General features: G+C 38.0%; 2 protein-coding genes across 8 annotated transcripts in view; one reads left to right on the forward strand and one right to left on the reverse strand.

The window, feature by feature from the left end:
* The window catches only part of TMEM117 (transmembrane protein 117), a 178029-nt gene that overhangs the window by 17616 nt on the left and 147903 nt on the right, over window positions 1-12510 (forward strand). For all 7 annotated transcript variants that reach the window (XM_038155838.1, XM_038155844.1, XM_038155837.1 and 4 more), the window contains one exon: window positions 8905-9037. In XM_038155838.1, the coding sequence (XP_038011766.1) occupies window positions 8905-9037 (133 nt within the window). The remainder of the gene's footprint in view (window positions 1-8904; window positions 9038-12510) is intronic.
* Window positions 4-8891, reverse strand: LOC119708882 (P2Y purinoceptor 1-like). Its single transcript, XM_038155845.1, has 2 exons — window positions 7140-8891; window positions 4-2445 (listed from the first exon to the last, which is right to left on the reverse strand). Exons 1-2 carry the CDS (start codon window positions 7207-7209, stop codon window positions 1424-1426), a joined length of 1092 nt encoding a protein of 363 aa, XP_038011773.1. The 5' UTR covers window positions 7210-8891; the 3' UTR covers window positions 4-1423.

Raw genomic sequence — 12510 nt, forward strand, 5'->3', positions numbered from 1 at the left:
GTACACAAAGGCATGCAATTTTTCTGTGGGATTTTGTGAGTGTAATAGTACATCCCAACCCTTGTAAAGTGGTTCAGATTATCAGAACCAGATTCTTTTCTTGTCAGAGTTACAGACTATTAAAAAAATTCTAGATTTTATATGTATATATTTAGTCAATACAATTGAAACAGAACAAGAGAGATTGAATACCCACGTGGAATAGAATAATTTTCTAATACATACAAGGAGAAAATGATATTAAAACTGTGGAAATTAAAGAATTAAGACTGTACAAAGTATATCAAAATCTATTTCGTCATCAGTAACTTTGAAAGTAAAGTTAATTTGCTCACTGATACATGGGCTTTCATAATTAAAAAGGTAATGTGTGGAACTTGGCACAAAAACAAGTCAGCAGGTGGCTGATTATTGGAACATGATTATTTTGCCCATACAGTGTGATGAAAGAACACACATTTAATGACTCTTGAAGGTGGATGTTTTGATGACTGTTGTGTTGGTTGAGTGACTAAAATGTATTGTAGTCTAATTATCTTGACTGTCCTGAAACTGTGAGCTAAGACCCCAAAGGAACAGGACAAGAAGCATTCTGTGTAGTGGCATCTCTTACCTTTCTTGCATTTCAGAGCTTTTCCAGTGCAGACTTCTCCCTGTTGAGGAGTTCAGAGTTCGTGGCAGAGCACAGGCTCCCCTGAAGCAGAGCACTAATAACAAACAACTGCAGTTGCCTGGGTTTGGAGGGAACCCCTGCTGCCTGGGAGAAGACTTAGCACTGCTCTCCAATCCATGCTTGTTTGTTTCATGAGCAGATTCACTGTGCTTCTGACTATCCTCAGGGACATTATCTTACTATTTATTTTTTGTTTGTTTGTTTTTGGAAATGTGCTGCACTTTCCTGGGTTAATGAGGTTCCACTGCCAGTGGAACTCTAGAGCAAGCAGCATTAAAATGAAGTACTTGTAGAAAGCCTCTCTGCAAATGCTCAAGCAGTTCAGCTGTAAGCATTCTGACAGTTATTAATTGCACAATCACAACCACGGCAGCACTTACGAACTGATGAAGAAATAATTAACAGAAACTATAAGGAGGCTCCTCAACACTGTCTGCTCTTAATCTTGCTGTTTTTTTCTCTCCCAGAATTAAAGGAGCTACTTAGAACTTTTCATTATTTTTTATTCCATATTGCATGTGCATACAGATAGAAGTATTATTTCACAATAAATTAGGGTATGACAACAATATTTAAAATGCCAATTCTGTAAAGCTAGGAGCTGCTAGTATTTCTTGTTTACTCTGCATTTCTGTGTATTCTTGCTTATTTGATAGGTACCTGTACAATATGGGAGACCAAATATGAGATGGGTCTCATGACACAAAGCCAGAGGAGCAGCTGGAGATGCAAGTCTTTGTGCACTGGTGTTTAAGTCATTGTTCTCAGGGACAGAGTGATGTCCCTTACCCTTCCTGTCAGACAACAGCAGTAATGGCATTTGGGGTGACATTTTATACTTTTAATTCTTTGATAGAACGTCTTATTTGCTATTGTAAAAATGATTGGGTCAAGGCAACTGTTGATGCTGCAGATGATCTCTGTGACTTTGAAAATGGCACTTAATGTGCCCATGTTCCCACAGGGTGGTTGACAATTAATTCTGTAGATTAGTATCACCATCATCATGACATGGTAAGGTATGAAAGAAACAGCAAACACAATCATAGCAGCTGAAATCAGTAACAGAGGCCTAACGAGTCTGTTCCTTCTTTGCTGACGTTTACTGAATTGCAGTAAAGCTTTGAGTGTCAACATATAGCATGTAAAGATGACTGTGGCTGGAATTAGGAATCTCAGACAAATTTTGGAGAGTGTGAATGGCACGGCAAATTTTAAAGGTTCTTCAGTGCTGTCCAGGTGATTTGTGATGCTGTGCTCTTTTCTAGCTGCAACTGTGTAGTAAATCTCAGGCCCCGATGCAATCACTATGAAGATCCATACACCAATGGTGCAAAACACTGCCTTTTCTTTGTCCCACCATGTTAATGAGCTGATGGGATGAACGGCACCTATGTATCTGTCAAAACTGATGAGTGTCAGGAAATACACACTTCCATAGATATTAATACTAAAAAATAGTCTTATGATCTGATGAAACGCTTGACTGAAATAGACAGCGAACTTCTGGATGTTATAATATACTGAAAAAGGTGCCATGAGAGTCCAAGTAAAGTCACACAGAGCCAAATTAAAGAGAAATATGGTATTGGTAGTCCATGTCTTCATGCAGTAAACATAGTGTCGTAGTGCAAGTATATTGCCCAGAAATCCTGTTAATAAAGTGAAAAGGCAAACCAGAACTAGCAAATAACAGTACCACTCCAGCTTAGGATTTCTGTTGCAAATGAAAATAAGGCATGTACCATTCATCATCTGTCCACGGAGTACACCTGAAGGGAAAAGAGAGACCAGCAGCCTTTAAAATAAAAATAGAGTTGGATACATTGCATTTAAAATTCAAAAATTAGAAGTTAAATTCAGTGTGTTTGAAGTGGCAAAAGAATTCAGAACACAGTATAATGTGTAAACTCCTTATATCTGAAAGAAATGTAAACTCCAAGTAGGTAACACAGCTTACTCTAAAACACCCACACAAGCAGATCTTCGTGAACTTATATAGGAAGCTTCAGGTACTTTCCTCTCTGCTATTTACTGTAGTGTACAATAGATGTGAGAAAAAAAGTGTGCACTGTCAAGTGAGGGCAGTGTCCCTTGGCCACTAATCTATCTTTGGAAAAAGCAGAGGAGCTGACAGAAGGACATTAATTGCCCATGCTCATTCCATCATTGCTTTGATTGCCTTGAGCATCCATATGGGGCCTAGGGGCAAATTTCATGTGGGCAACTGTGCACTGAGCTGTGACTGAAAACAGCATCAAAACAAATGAGGATGAAATTCTGCTTTTAGTGAAGGCCACAGAAACTTTTCAATCTAAAGTGCTAGACAAAGTGCTTTTCTTTATCTTTTTCTTTGATTTTCTTCTGTAAATATTTGTCCCAGGATTAAAAGATTGTGCTTTGGTAGGGTTAGAGAATATTCTTTTCATCTAACTTTATGGCCTACTTTGTATCGATTCCCATTATGAAATATGTGAAATATAGATCTGCAGTGTATTTTTCAAAGTAAGCTTTTACTGCTTATTAAGTCTTATGCTTAAATCTAATGATTTTTTTCTCTTAATAAAACCAAAGGCTGGAATATTCTGTCAGAATGAGCTGTCATCAATTGCAGTTTGTTATGTTTCTAGAAAATTTCGAAATGATGCCAAACTGTGAGGTCTGTCCAAGTAGAAGCTTTGTATGAGGATTATCCAAACTGCAGTTTGTAAATCAGAGTCCACTACAGTGCTTGCTAGGATGCAAGAATAAAATTTTCATCAGTGCAGGCCATACTTCGAGTGGAAGAAAGGACCTTTTCAGAATGATACTGATTCATTGAAAATTTTGAAACAACTTCAACCATTGAGTTGGCAATAGGGAGTTTTTTTCCTAACGTAATGCTTTGCTTCCATGTCAAGCTTAATACAGTAAGACTTTTCCAAAGGTATGTTCACATACATGGGTCAAACCATAACAAGCAGAAGTGCAGTGAAGACCTGCTAAATAAAGACTGCATTATTGTGCTTTGCAAATTTATAGTCCACTCAGTTACCTGACAAAAAGCTGGTTTAGACTGTACTCAACAAAATTAGGAGGGAAAATGGTTTCTCTAGAAGCTCAGCAACAAAGGCAGTTAAACGACTTTCCAGGAAATCACGTAGATAGAAAACCATCTGTTCTACTCACTGTGTATTTCACAGGTGGGGAGTGTTTGTTCTATAAATGTATTTTTTAAAGTATTGAAGCACTGGACTTTAACCTAAGGTAGCTATACTTTCCCTGCTCCTTAGCCTTTGTGAATATAAAAAATTACACAGACTGTGTAATTGTTTTCTTCTGACATTTATAAGATATCCCTGTAAATTCTTTAAAACGTGAAAGATAGTTAAGTAACGTTTTCTCATGATATGTTCAATTAAAAAAAAAAGTCAGTAGTTTGAATAGGTATAGAAATTTATGTTTTCCTAAAATCCTCTTGGCTAGAGGATTTGTATGTTCTTGGAATTAAATGACATTTCCTACCTCTCTGCCTTCCTTTTCAGTACTTGCAAATGGCAGTATAAATAAGTCCTAAACTGGCTACAAACAGTATGGCCATAGCTGCACCAGGGAATTGTAATGCCAGGTTCCCAATCTTGTTGAGCTTCTGGCCAAGGGCTATAGGTAGGTGTGAATGGAGGGAGGCAAACAGCTGTGCCACCTGCTCTGCTCTGCTCCAAGCTGGCTGGATAGAGTCTGGATGTGCAGCCTTGTAACTGTGTTAGGCAGTCACAGACTTGAAGGAGACAAAACTCCCTGTCTCCTTCGTCACCTTCAGTTTGCTGGGCTGCACTCAGGGCTCAGCTGTATGAAGTTGGTTTTGTAGCTGAAGGGGATGGAGCTGCCCAGCTGTGTAAGGTGCATTTGGAGCTCAGAGAGTCATTAGAAAAGATAACTATTTGTGTAGGCATTTCCCACATGTCTAACTTGGGAATTCCTGATTGAATTTTCTAAAATATTTTTGCTGTCTCCTGTTAACTCTTTGTATTGTAGTAGAGCTTAGAGATCTTAAATAAGACTTGGTTTTTGAAGCTGTGCTTTGCAACTGAAGTGAGTGACTTAGAGGGTGGACGCAGGGAAACAGGTGCAGAGATAAAAAGGACCTTTCCTGAGATAACTTAATAAGCAAGAGGTTATTGCCTGTTGCCTATTGTCAAATACAAGGGGTTTTACCCACCATTTTGTGCTATTCCAGGATATCCTGGTCTTCCATCAGAAGAATTTAAAGCCTTATACAATCACAGATGCAGTCTGACTGCATGCAGGAAGACAGGCAGCATGCCCTGCTCTATGCTGAAGCCATTGGAGCTACCCTGATGTCCAGAAGATATGTACTGTAATAATTTTCAGAAGTGACATTTTTTAATATCAGACAATAGCAAGTTTTCTGTCTACTGTCTTGGCACCAACAAAATAATTCCAGCTACAGGATATGGCTAGATTGTGTTCACAGTTTGAACACAAATTTTTGCATCTATATTTTTAGAAAACTTTATTTTTCTGAACATTACAGCATTCACTGCTAAGTCCATGTATTCTAAAGCAAAGCCAGCCAATACACAAAAATATGCATATTGTATTGTATTGGGGCAGAATGAGCAATAGCACCATGGCATTATAGTCTTGTTAGTACTGATTAAAATCAGACTTGCCAAACTTTGATGAAAGTATAATTGGTTTTCAAAGTTAAAAAAATACTTCCCATTCATTGAGGGTAATTTTTCAGTTGAACAGTTTCAGTCATAGATGAAGATGACCTGGAGCACTAAGTGGGCAGAAAGAGCAATCCCTTGATGGTGCACCCAGAATTGAAGGAATACATCTGATTCAATGAAGGCTTTGGTATTAGAATATTACAAATATGCCCAGGAAATGGTTGAAGTTTATGGTTTCCATTACTCATTATTAAGACAAGAAAGCATGCTAAATGCATGGGTAAGAACTTGCTGTTTCTCTTGTTTCTGCTTCTGCAGTTTAATGAGTGTAACTGTCTTATGGGCTGTGGATCTAGATACTGGGATAGGTTTTTAAAAGGTGACCTGTTTGACTCAATTTTTTTGTATCTTCCTATTGAGTTGTCTTTTCTCTTGGTCTGGAAAAAAAATTCTGGTTGGTTACTGCCTGGTTTGTTGCAGGACCTTAAACCCTGACATCTCTGCTAGCCTGTGTTCTCCTAGTACTGCTGATGTGCTCTCCAAAGCCTTGGAGCAGATAAAAAGACCTGTTTCCAGTAAGAAATTACATTTTGAGGAAACTTCTGGTGCACCTAGGAAACATTGTGATAGGGCAATCTTGATTTTTGTGTATAGTTAATTCACAGTTTATCACTGGGAGTCATTCATGTGGCATTTAACTTGCATTTGCAAAGGTCTCTTAGGCTTAACACATTTATTTGGGTTTTTTTAAGTATATAATGTTTTATGTATAAATATGTCCTAATAACCATGTCCTTCTTTGTCATACCTGTCAGAGTTTATTTTACATTTTTAACAAGTCCATAATAAGCAACTGATTTTCCCTGAAGTAAAAAAAAAACCAACCAAAAACAAAAAAAGAAAGTCAAGATGAGTCAAAAAGCTTATTTTGTGAAATATTATTCCTTATCTACTCTCTTTTCCCCTTGCTACTTTTTATTTGCTATTCTTTATAGTAAAAGCCCTAATTTTACATGAAGTGTTTTATTTTTCTGGAATTGCTCTGAGAATTTTGTTGACCTGTTTTGAGTTGTATTTTAATCTAGTACAAATCTATTCCAGTTACTAGATAGGCTTTCCAAATTTCTCACCATTCACACCTCATAATATTTCTGTTGTGTGTGTTTTCAAAGTGTAACCTTTTTGCTCATTTTATAAAAACAAAGCATTATACAGACTCCTAGTTTTTGTTATAAAAATAATAAGCATTATTTGCAATTTTTACTTTAACAACTTAGCTATTAGGCAACCATCTGATCACCCATTTTTATTTCAGCTGAATTGATGTGAAAGGACATATAAAGCAATGCGAGCATTATGTGGATCATTTAACTTATTTTAGTTTAAGTGCATTTAGCATGTTATACATACTGGTGTGGTGGGAACAATAAGTAACATGTGCAACATTTGTATGCAGCTAGGTAAGAAGATTGTGCTAATATTCAATTCCTTTCATTTATACATATCAGTGCTGTGATTAAAGTACTATTTCTTTCATTAAAAAATTATGTTGATAAACCCTGCTTGAGAGGTAATGAAGTCATATAGGGCAAACACAAGCTACAGTAGAAGGAAACTTAAAGTGGAAGAATTTGCTTACTGAAGACAGTATTTATGAAAATATTATTTTAAGACTATGATATTTATACATATTAGTAAGTATTAACAGTGTGTATTAACTAAATTGAAAAAAAACAACATTGCTTTGGAGAGTACAGGTGCAATGAATATTTATTAAATCTTTCTCTTACCTGTTTTAGAAAAGTTGGAGTTATCTGTTTTACAGAAGTCTAGATTCCAGGCTGTGTTCTTTCTCTCCATTAATCTGGACCTCCTGAAATCACAACTCTTATTTTGCAAGTACTGCTTATTATCCAAGGTGTTGGTAGCATTCCATATGCAATGGCAGCTGTTCAGAGAGCAGGTATCAAACTGCAAGGGAAATATCTTTTATCATTAAGCCCCTCCTCTCAGTAAGTCAGGATAATATGCCATTGCCATAGCAGCCTCTGCTTGCTCTTTAGGGAAGGACAGACTTATGGGACATCCTCAGTCTAGCCAGGCCTGGAGCTGTCATGGTTTCCAGCAGTGAAAATGTAGAAGAGTACATGGGCTTGGGGCATGTATATGTGTGTTTGCTCTTTCTTCATCTTTCTTCACAGAAACCTTGTTGCTGGTCTGTGGACCTGTGTTGCTCTTGTCCCATTGTAGCGCTTCATTCAGCCCCCCTATACCTACCTGTCACTTCTCCTGCCTCATGGTTCCCACATCATTCCAAAGTCTCAGCTTTTTCAAAGAACTCTCATCCTCCAGCTGCTTAATCCAGAGCTCACATCCTACCTCTTCAGCCCATAGCCCTTGTCTGCTCCAGGTCTTCAAGTCTTCCTCCCCTAAACCTGCATCTCCATCTTCAGCAGCAAATACCAGTCCTGGAATCTTCCTGTCTACCTGGATGAGCATTTCAAATTTTTTTTTATTTTCTCCCACTTTATAGCTTCCCGCTGTTTTCAGCCTAATCAATGCTAAATGTGGACTTGGTAGTTCAACAGCCAGCCGAGAGAAATTTTCTCCATCCCAGACCATTTCACATCTCAGTCTGCTATTTCACTTCTCTAGACATTTCCTGTCCAGCTCCTCATATGACTTCTGTTCTCCCCGTTTCACATCTTCAGCAAGGAGACTGCTCTGTCTCCTTGGTGGATGCTGTCCTTCCCCTTGCTGCTTGAATTATCCCTTGCCTTCCTTTACCCCCTCTTGGCTTCTGCTGTGGCACTCTCAGCCTTGCAAAAGCAAATTCCCATCTGTGCTGGTGAGGTTTTCAATAGTCTAAGCAATTAAAGGTAAGAGATGGCAGAGAAGAAAAGCTAGCCCAGGAAAAATATGCTTGCAGCAAAAATATCATAAAAGTTTCACCTAACACCAGTGGCAAGAGTAAGCAGAACTTGTTTTCCAGTGGCAAGACACACCAGTATTCTTTGATAAAAGATATTCTTTGCAGAATAAAGTATAATACCATATCATATGATTAAAGTGTTTAGGTCTAAGAAAAACATACAGTACACGATTCTACACAGAGTAAAAATTGATTACCAAGTTAAATTAGGAAAGCAAATAATATTTTTCAGTGGGCATACCTCAAATATTTCACATTGTCTTAGACATGAAAAAGGGAAATTATGTATGAATCAGTAACCTTTTTTAGCACTTAAAATGCATTGTTATGGCCTGTGGTCTTTCCTATCATCTCTTAAAAATACTGATATCAATGAGTTATTGTTGCAATTTTTCCCCCCTTTGGATTGCAAGTAATTTGTAATTTTGTAGCAATGTCTGTTCATGCTGAACTACAGAAGGGTAGTTCATCTGCATGATGCTAAGTGCCTTCTCCTCACGCACAGTGGAATAATTTGCTATAGGAAGAAATACAGTTTAGTAGTTCATTTTGGTTTTATTACCATGTAAACATGTATTTACTGACTGATTAAAATACTCCTTCTCGTAATTTTTGTACCATAGGTCAGTTGCTCCGTCTGAAAATGTTTCGAGAGGACCATGGGTCTTGGATGACGATGTTCTTCAGTACCATCCTCTTCCTCTTCATATTTTCTCACATTTATAACCTGTTCCTCATTATGGCGGGGAATATGAGGTAGGTTCCAGAGTTCATTTTTATCTCTTTTGCTCTAGAATACACTTCACTGTAAACTTTTTCATTCCTCAGCTTTCTGAATTTAGGTAGAATAGTAATTTAATTGATTAATTAGTTCAGAGGATTAAAGTATTAGTTATAAAAAACAGAGTCCTAGACTAATGTTAGCAACTGTTAAATCATAGTACTAATGAATATTATGTCTTTTTAAAAAAAAATAAATTAATTGTAGCTAAACAAATTTGATCTGAAGTTAGGGCTGAGTAGTAGTTTACAAGATTAACCATTACCATTGTGCCTGGGGAGGAAGTTAAGAGTTAAAAGTAATTAAAACATCTAAATTTGAGGAATCTCATGGATATTAAATGGGTAGTATAGTTCTGTTTTGGGTATGTACAATAATATTTGCTGATCCAATTTGCTTTGACTATTCCTAATTTTCTTCCCCATAAGGGGCTCTGACAGAGCAAAGTTGTGTTTGGCTGAGAGATGAACAGCCATCTATTATATATGGATTTATTTCAAATGGACCTCTTTGTATTAATTTTCTGTCTTAAGACCTGCTTTCTCCTATTATGTCAACACTTTCATGTGTCGATTTTCCTGAGAAAATCTATATTTGTACATATCTGATATGTAAAAAATGAGTTCATTGGACAAAAAACCCACAGCAATGTTGTTTATGAAAAGCTAGATAGCATCTAAAGACTTCCCAGCAAGGAATAAGAAATCCAAAGAACTTGGGAGTTGAAGAACAATGCAAGTAATTAAATTCCTTGTTCGTAGTAGAATATCAGAGCCATACCAACAGACGGATGATGAGTAATGGGCTGTGGTGTGGTGTGTTACAGATCTTGAGCATGTCAACAAAAATGTGCAGTGTTCAAAGTCCTGTAAACAATGTGACATAAAGCAAAAGGTGAGTAGGAGGCAGGCTGCCTGTCACTGAATGAGCATAAGCACAGACCAGCTGGGATCATCATGAGATTGTGACATGAAGACTGAATGTATTGGTTGGAGGCAAGCAGGTAAAGCTAAAGCAGCAGACTCATCGACTGTTTTATGAAACAATCACAGTAATGACGTGGTAAATACGAATACTCAATAACAGGTGGGCTAATTAGGATGAGGAGTCAGGGAGCACTGCAGGTTTCTGGCTTCCCTATTTACATAGTCATACTATTATTGGTATCATGTTAAGATTTATATTTGGTCTTTCTAATGTTCCATAAACTAAAACCAGCTAGCTTTTAGACAAAGCATTAAGAATCTTGAAAGCCTGACTCGTGTCTGGAAATCAGATTTCATTTGTCCATCCACATTCTTGCTTCCTGTCTCTTTTACAAGCTTCCATTAGCTGCTCTGAGGAGATTGTGTGGCCATCAGCACCCACATTAATGGAAACAGGCACAGCCAAGCACTAAAATAGCTGTGTCAGACAATGCACCCTCTTGCTTTCTGGGGGGTGAAGCCTCTCCTTTCCTGGAGCTGATGCCCCACCTCTGGATGTGTTGTGATTCTTCTGGGAGGTTCACCATAATGTGCTCATGGAATTGCATGGCTTTTTTCAAAGTGGGTTGAGGGCTCATTACAGGCATGTTGGCTCTCCATTCCAGCAAGAAAGTATCTGGAACAAACGGTTTCAGTCTCAAACAGCAGAACTTAAATCATCAGTAAAACGGAGCTCTTGGATCAGGCCTCTCAAAGCTAGGGTAGAACAGTGTGTAGCACTTTAGGAAAGAGTGTTTCTACAACAAACGCCATCAAACCCAACTGCTCCATGTTGCCCTAATGAAGTGTTTCAAGGAGTGCATTTTTTTTCCTGAGTAAATGTAATACTTATGAAAGCTATTTGCTTCATGGTTTGTACTTCTGTGCAAAAGAACAGCTCTATATCTTTGACCACAGTGCCTTGCTGAAATGATTGTCACCAGAGAGACTGGTTTCCAGGATGAAGGTCAGAGTTTGCCTGCATGAAGGTTATGGTGTTTATGGAGAGAAACTGACCTTTGAGCCTGTGGGCTCCTAGGAAACACAGGCATCCCAGATTACACATCATTCAATACAAGGGCTATGAAAGCCTTCCCGTCTACAAGACTAAGTGAAAAACATTCTTTTTTTCTGCCTTTTTTTTGTTTTCTCCTTGCAATGTCTCTGGATCACCTTTCCCTGGATTCTGGCACCAGAAGGATTCTGACAAGTTTCTTTATGTCAGATGTTTGGTCTCATCAATGAAAATCCCTTTCTGGCACACAAGTAGGAAAGTTATACATCCTGCATTATGCCAGCACGGATGACTCTACAGCAAAAGCCCTTTTGAGGGCTCAAGAAACCTGTGATTGAAAGCTCTGTCATATAACTATATCTAAAAAGGGTACCTTTACAGTTGCCAAAATTTGGTGGTTTTTTTAAAAAGTATTTTTAAAGACACTTCACATGTGTCTTAGTGCAGCAAACCTAAAAATGTGCAAATATATCCCTTAAAAATGTAGCAGGAGGGACTTGAATTTGCAGGGAAGAGCGCAAGCTGAATATTGTGTTCGGTTCTGGGCCCCTCACTACAAGACAGACATTGAGGTGCCAGAGCATGGCCAGAGAAGGACAATGAGGCTGGTGAAGGGAGTCATAACAGAAGTGGCTCAGGGTGCTGGAGTTTGTATAGCCTGGAATAAAGGAAACTTTGGGGAGACCCTGTCCCCATCTACAAAGACCTGGAAGGAAGCTGTAGTGAGGTGGGGTCTATCTCTTCTCTCAGGCATCTACTGGCAGGATGAGAGGGAATGGCCTCAAATTGTGCCAGGGTGTGTATTGGATATTAGGAAAAAAACCTCAAAAACTTCACAGAAAGGGTTGTTGAGCATTGGAGCAGACTGTCCAGGGAAGTGGTGGAATCATAGTCTCTGGAAGTGTTCAAAAGAGGTGTGGCTCTTGGAGAGAGGTTTTAGAGGTAAATACACCAGTTCTCAGTAAACAGTTGGATTTGATGACCATGGAGGCCTTTTCCAGCGTTAACAATTCTGTAATTATATGAACAAGTTGCTGGTGTTTGAATTACGTTGTCCAGCTGTCTGCTGGGTGAAAGCATGACTATTTGAAATAAAAATTTTGTGACTGATTGGAATGCGTCTTTTTAAATTTAAAGTCACTAATTTTTTTTTCAGTGATGTTTCCTTTTAGGTACTTTACAGTGTAGGGCGCTGATCCACTAAGGTCACTATTCTTGTAGTCAGAACTGAATATCTGGTGACTGAATATCTGACTATCTGTAGTCAGAACTGAGTATCTGTTATCAAAATACCATTGAATACTTTTTTAAAAAGTGAGTGACTTGGGTGTTCATTTATTATCTTAGGTCATTAGATTCTTGAAATAAAGCAGTGATTTTGAGCTGTGTAACAGATGAACAACATGGCTTATTTATTAAAGGCTGCATTTGAGACATAAATGAAAGGAGGAAACTTTTATTCTTCTGT

This window comes from Motacilla alba, chromosome 1A (assembly GCF_015832195.1).
Source record: "Motacilla alba alba isolate MOTALB_02 chromosome 1A, Motacilla_alba_V1.0_pri, whole genome shotgun sequence".
Taxonomy (NCBI): Eukaryota; Metazoa; Chordata; class Aves; order Passeriformes; family Motacillidae; genus Motacilla; species Motacilla alba.

Coding starts and splice junctions, on each gene's coding strand:
- LOC119708882 (XM_038155845.1), bottom strand. CDS start 7,209: ATGGAGAGAAAGAACACAGCCTGGAATCTAGACTTCTGTAAAACAGAT. Junction 2,446..7,139: donor CTCCAACTTTTCTAAAACAG/GTAAGAGAAAGA, acceptor TTTTCCCTTCAG/GTGTACTCCGTGGACAGATG.